At 49.6% G+C, this 5,480-nt stretch overlaps 2 protein-coding genes across 3 annotated transcripts in view; one reads left to right on the forward strand and one right to left on the reverse strand.

The window, feature by feature from the left end:
• The window catches only part of CUNH22orf23 (chromosome unknown C22orf23 homolog), a 15,894-nt gene that overhangs the window by 9,920 nt on the left and 494 nt on the right, over positions 1-5,480 (reverse strand). Inside the window, exons 1-2 of one of the 2 annotated variants that reach the window (XM_004634605.2) lie at positions 998-1,090; positions 712-823 (exon numbers count right to left, since the gene is read on the reverse strand). The exons of the other annotated variant lie outside the window; for it this stretch is intronic. Coding sequence (XP_004634662.1) covers positions 712-814 — 103 coding nt within the window. The 5' untranslated portion in view covers positions 815-823; positions 998-1,090. Of the gene's footprint in view, positions 1-711; positions 824-997; positions 1,091-5,480 lie in introns of those variants that run through there. 2 annotated transcript variants of the gene reach the window in all.
• Polr2f (RNA polymerase II subunit F) overlaps positions 1,185-5,480 on the forward strand; it is a 10,905-nt gene continuing 6,609 nt past the window's right edge. Inside the window, exons 1-2 of the mRNA XM_004634606.2 lie at positions 1,185-1,296; positions 2,734-2,803. Of these exons, the coding sequence (XP_004634663.1) occupies positions 1,277-1,296; positions 2,734-2,803 (90 nt within the window). The 5' untranslated portion in view covers positions 1,185-1,276. The remainder of the gene's footprint in view (positions 1,297-2,733; positions 2,804-5,480) is intronic.

The following is a 5,480-nucleotide window of genomic DNA, read 5'->3' on the forward strand; positions in this document are numbered from 1 at the left end:
CTCCTTGAATGCCTTCAGGGCACTTTTGGTTGGCTGGCGTGTGGTGGGGATCTAACTAAAGCAACCTGAGGCTGAGCTCTTTGTGGAGCAGCCTCTTAAAGAACTGAGCTAGGGCCAGGCCTCCCTGACACTGTGTTGTAAAGGATCCTAGCACACACCTGTGATCCCAGCTCTTGGGAGGCTGAAGCAGGACGATTCCAAGTTTGAGATCAGCCTGGACTATGACATAGTAAAAATTCATCTCAAAAAAAACATACAAAAAAAGTAGAAGTTAAGTATTCCATTTTTTTTTTTTTTTAATTTTAGGACAGGGTCTACAGGATCTCACTGTGTAGATCAGACTCTAGTGATCTGCCTGCGTTCAGCCTCCCAAGAGCTGGGATTACAGGCATAAACCATCACGCCCAGTCTCAATCTCCATGTCAGCCAGCATGACCCCGGGGATCAAACCCCGGCCGCTGCGTCTGCCCAAACTGGCGTCTTAATCCTCTGAACTATTTGGCTAGCCCCAAAATTCTTAGTTCTGCGACTTTTGGCCTTTTGTAGGAAGCACCCCAAACCCTTCCTGAACCGGAGACTTCTTATTTGTGAGGGAAAAGCTAGTCCCAAGTCACAGATCACGTAGGGAAAAACTGGGTAACACAGGCTGTATTTGCCAGTCCTCTCCTGAGTCCTCTACACTCCTAGCCCTCTAACCCACTGACCACTGACCTTTTAGTAGCTTGCAGGTTTCTGGGATGTAAGCTGCTGGCTTGCGGCAGTGCCCAAATCCTGTTCCTTTGGTCACTGCATCCACCCTGTCCTTTGAAGCCATTGGCGGGCCCTAGGAAGGAAAGACGCGATGACATGCCTCTGTCTCCTAGTCCCAATCTCCTCCCAAGTAGGCAGATACATGCACGGGGTCCTCATCCTGACTCCCGGTGCCCGTGGCAGATAAATCCCCCTGGGAGAAAAAAAGCGTTACAAGAGTCCTGACTACATAAAACTGAAACCTCACCCTAAAGACCTCGACTTGATGCACCGCTCCTTACATAGTGTACCTGTGCCCTGCAAACATAACGTGGGATCACTACTAGTGTTTGCCGCTTGGGGCTCTGGTTACTATAGCAACAAACGCTGCCGCTCTGCGCATGCGCACCATGCTCGCGGCCTCCCGGAAGTGATTGCTCAGGGTCACAGCGCAGGCGCAGGATATGCGTCGTGTGGCGCGAGGTAGAGGCGCGCTGTTTGGGGTGTCTGGGTGCCGCTCTCGCGGCGTGGTCGCGGTGAGGGCGTCATGTCAGACAACGAGGACAAGTGAGTACGCCTTCGGAGTGGCCTTTGCGAGAGCCTCAGAGGAGGCGAGTGAGGAGAGTTGGGTTTTGAGGAGGCCGGCGGAGCCCGAGGGAAGAGCGGGACCGAGGAGCACAGAGCTGCCCCGAAGTTGGACTCAGAAAGGCTGGGGCTCGAGAGTCCGAGAGTTTAGCGAAAAGGTGGCTTTCATCCAGCTTTGCCCGGAGCCAGGCTCTGTGTCGTGGAATAGGAGTACTGTGTTGAGGGTAATACGGAGTCGTGTGAGTTTAGTGGCGCTGAAGGGGGAGGTAAGTAATCCAGAGGTCCTGAAACGCAGGGTCCTGGATTCGATCCCCAGTACCAAATAAATAATAACCATAATAAATAAAATAAAATGGGCTGTGATATAGCTTACTATGAAGGCTCTGAGTTCAGTTCATAGGACAAAATAAAAAGTAAAAGAGCTATTCAGCTCCACTGTCTTCAACTCCTCTCTTCCCATTTATGCAGGACCTTGTGTTTGCCAGGCAGGCACTTATGCCACTGAGCTGTCTCTCCTTGCTCCCCCCCCCGCCTCCATTTTATTTTAAATAATCATTTATCTATTTATTTATTTAGTACGCAGTCTGTACCACCGAGCTATCTCCTTGCCCCCCCCTTTAGTTTTTTTTTTTCAAGCTTCTTTTTTTTTAATATTTATTTTAATTTATTACATTTATTTATTGTGTGTGTGTGTGTGCGCGGCCAGCTCAGCCCACCAGGGGGCGGGTCTGGCTGGCATGTGGTGCTGGGGATCGAACCGCGGTCCCTGTGCTTTGCCAAGCTTGTTTCAAGTAGGTGCTTTAGACCACTGAGCCATCTCTCCAGCCCCCCCCTTTAGTTTTTGAGATAGGGACTTGCTCAGTTGCCCAGGCAGTGCTTAAATTTGAGATCTTTCTGCTTCAGTCTTAAGAGTGCTGGGATTTCTTGCAGTGCTGCGTTGCCTACCTTTTTCAGAAAACTTGCTGCAAAAAGGAGACTGGAATAGAGCTGCGGGGGAAGGGGAAAGAGAAGTAAGACTTTTTTGGCGGTGGGGACTGAATCAAGGCCTTATACATCTTTTTTTTTTTTCCGGAACTAGGGATTGAACTCAGGCCCTTGCCCTTGCCAGGGAAACGCTTATTCCACTGAGCCATCTCCTCGGCCCCTCCTCATACATCTTAAGCTCATTCTCTACCATTGAGCTACACTCCCAGGTCCAGAGTAAGGGTTTTTTTGGTTGTTGTTTGGTTGTGTTTTTTGACAGAGGATCCTGCTAGGCAGCCCAGGCTGTCCTTGAGCTCCTGCCTCAGCCTCCCAGGTGCTGGGATTACAGGCTTGGGCCTGGCTATTAATTATTTACTAAGTGCTTCCCATTTATCAGCTAACACACAAGTCCTTGCTGCTTTGATTCTACTAAGTGATTAACTGTTCTCTGTACAGCTTTGATGGTGACGACTTTGATGATGTCGAGGAGGATGAAGGACTAGATGACTTGGAAAATGCTGAGGAGGTCAGTATTCAGCTTGTTAATGGTTTGTATCTCGAGTCTTCTGAGAGCCTCATCCACTGGTAGGTGGGGCTTTGGAAAGTGGTTGGGTTATTGAGGTTTATAGCTGAGTTGCTGTAGGAAATGGGGTTTGGTTAGGAGAGGTAGGGCATGGGAGGTGTGGTCTGGATTTATCTCCCTCCATCTGCCCCTCCCTGGTCTCTTTCTTGGTGGTTCTTTGCTGGTGTCCTGTGAGCAGCCCCTCTGGCATGCCGTTCGTATGTTAAGGCCAGCCACTTGTTGAAGCATGAGCCAGAATACACCTTCCTCTAAGTTGCAGGTGCTGGGTATTGTGTTTCGGCAGCAAGAGAATGGCAAAGACAAGCCTTAGGCTCCTACCTCTACAGCCCACGTGCCAAGAAGCAAGGTAGATCCTAAATATACTTGAATGGGGCTAGGGAGATGGCTCTGTGGAATAGGCGCTTCCCTAAATATACTTGAATGTTTTGCCTTTCATTTGAGGTCTGGATCCTGCCATAAGCAGTTAAAGTGATCACTTTTCCAGTCCTGGGTAGCAGAGCAGCTCTGCGAAGTGGGCCTGAAGACTTGGGCCAGTTGGTCCACAGCCCACAGCTTCTGGGACAATTAGTTCACACTGATAGGTGGAACAGCACCTTCATTCATTCAGCAAACTAGCATCGACTGTTACCTGTCAAGTGCTCTGCAGGAACTGTATAAGGAGCATGGGGGCAGTGGCCAAAGGTCAGCAGGACCCACATGAGGCAGGAGTTGAGAGCCAGAGGCAATGGAAAGCCACTGAAGTTTTGAACCAGGAAGTAGCATGGTCCAGTTTTCATTTTGTTTGTTTATTATTATTTTTAATGTGTTTAGTGCAGGGTCTGCAGGGTCTCACTATACAGATGGGACTTATAGTGATCTTCCTGTTTTCAGCCTCCCAAATGCTGGGACTATAGGCACACACCACCACGTCCAGTCTGTTGCGCCCCGGGGGCAGGGCTGGCACGCACAGCACACCAGTAGTCTGCTGAGCTATCTGGCCAGCCCCCAGTTTTCGTTTTAGTAAGCATGTTCTGGCCTCAGGAGTGTGGGGTGAATTGGGGACAAGAGTGGGAGACCAATTAACCACCCCACCTCAGTAGGGGTGGTGGTGGTGTAGGTGATGAGAAGACTATAAAAGATACATTTTAGATGGTTGATTGTGGGCTGAGAAAGTACAGTTTGACAAGGAGCTGGATGGGTGACTAGCTTCGGGAATAAGTAAGGCTTTCTGTCCCATGTGACTGGAGGGAGAGCTGCGTGTCTCTTAGAGGTCTCAAGTGTCTTAGGCTGGGAAGCCAAAGCCTTTCGTTTTTGTAAAAGCCTTTCTTTGTAGTGCACCTCCAGACACCAGCTCATTGGTGTCAGAAGCCTCCACCTTCTGTCCCTTTCCCATTTCTGTTCTTTTGATTTTGCCTCCTTACTGTGGCTCCACCGTGCTGCTTTCTCCACTCTGGGTACCTCAGGGTCGTCTAGTTCTCATTGCTGCCCACCCACCGGCTGCCTTGTGGCAGGAACCATGTGGCTGCTCCATCTCATCTCTGCTCCATTTGCTATTTGGCTGTGCTGTCACTGTTCTGACCTGCCCATGTGACCAGTTGTTACTGGGCTTCCACAGTGATGTCACTGCTGCCCTCAGCTCTAGCTTATTTTCAGCAGAAGCCACAGGCTGACCCTGTTAGTCTCAGTCAAGCCGTGTCTCTGCTTAGAACCCTCCTCAGTAAATGGTGGAAACACATACAAAGTCTTCCGTGATCTGGCTGCCAGCCCTCTCTGTGATCTTACCTATGCTTGTTGTTACTTGGCTTGTTACTCTGTGATGGTGTGTGATGCTGGGGAATCACAATCCATGATTAGTTACCCAAATCTATCATCTTCTCTCCTCTCCCTCTGCCTTTGCCCTGGCCTGAATGCTCTTCTCTTCTGCAGTGGCTTGGCAGCTCCTACTCATCCTTCTAGATCTACCTGTCTTGTCCGGGACAGGCTTCCTGACACCCAATGTGAGCTGGATATCCCCAGAAGTTTTTTTTTTTTTTTGGCAGAACCGAGACTTGAACTCAGGCCCTTGTGCTTGCCAGGCAAGTGCTTATTCTACTGAGCCATCTCCCTGGCCCTACCCAGCAGCTTTTAATAACTGTTCTTTTTCATATTTTTGTTGTTTGTTTTATTTGAGACAGTGTCTCACTAGATAGTTGCAGCTTACCTTAAACTCACCACTATGTAGCCTAGGCTGGCCTTCAGTGCACAGTGATCCTCCTGGTTCAGCCTCTCAGGTCCTCTCAGGTGCTGGGACTGTTTCCTCTTGACTTCGCTTCAAGGTTGGGACTTCTCATAGAGTAGAAACTCTTACCATTGTGTCTCGGCACCTGCTGTAGTGCCCTGGCTCAGGACTGGCTCTTAATAAACACTTAGTCAGGGCTGGGGAGATAGCTCATTGTTCTAAATGCCTGTCTGGCAAGTGCAAGGACCTGGGTTCGATCCCTGGTACTACATGCCATTCTGTGCATGCCGTGCCAGCCACTGAAGCTGGGCATGGTGGTGCATACCTGTAATCTCAGCACTGGGGAGACTGAGACAGGAGGATCACTTTGAGTCCGAGCTGCCTAGCAGACCCTGAACCAAATAAATAAAAGATTAAAAAAAA

This window comes from Octodon degus, unplaced genomic scaffold, assembly GCF_000260255.1.
Source record: "Octodon degus isolate 3935 unplaced genomic scaffold, OctDeg1.0 scaffold00064, whole genome shotgun sequence".
Lineage (NCBI taxonomy): Eukaryota > Metazoa > Chordata > Mammalia > Rodentia > Octodontidae > Octodon > Octodon degus.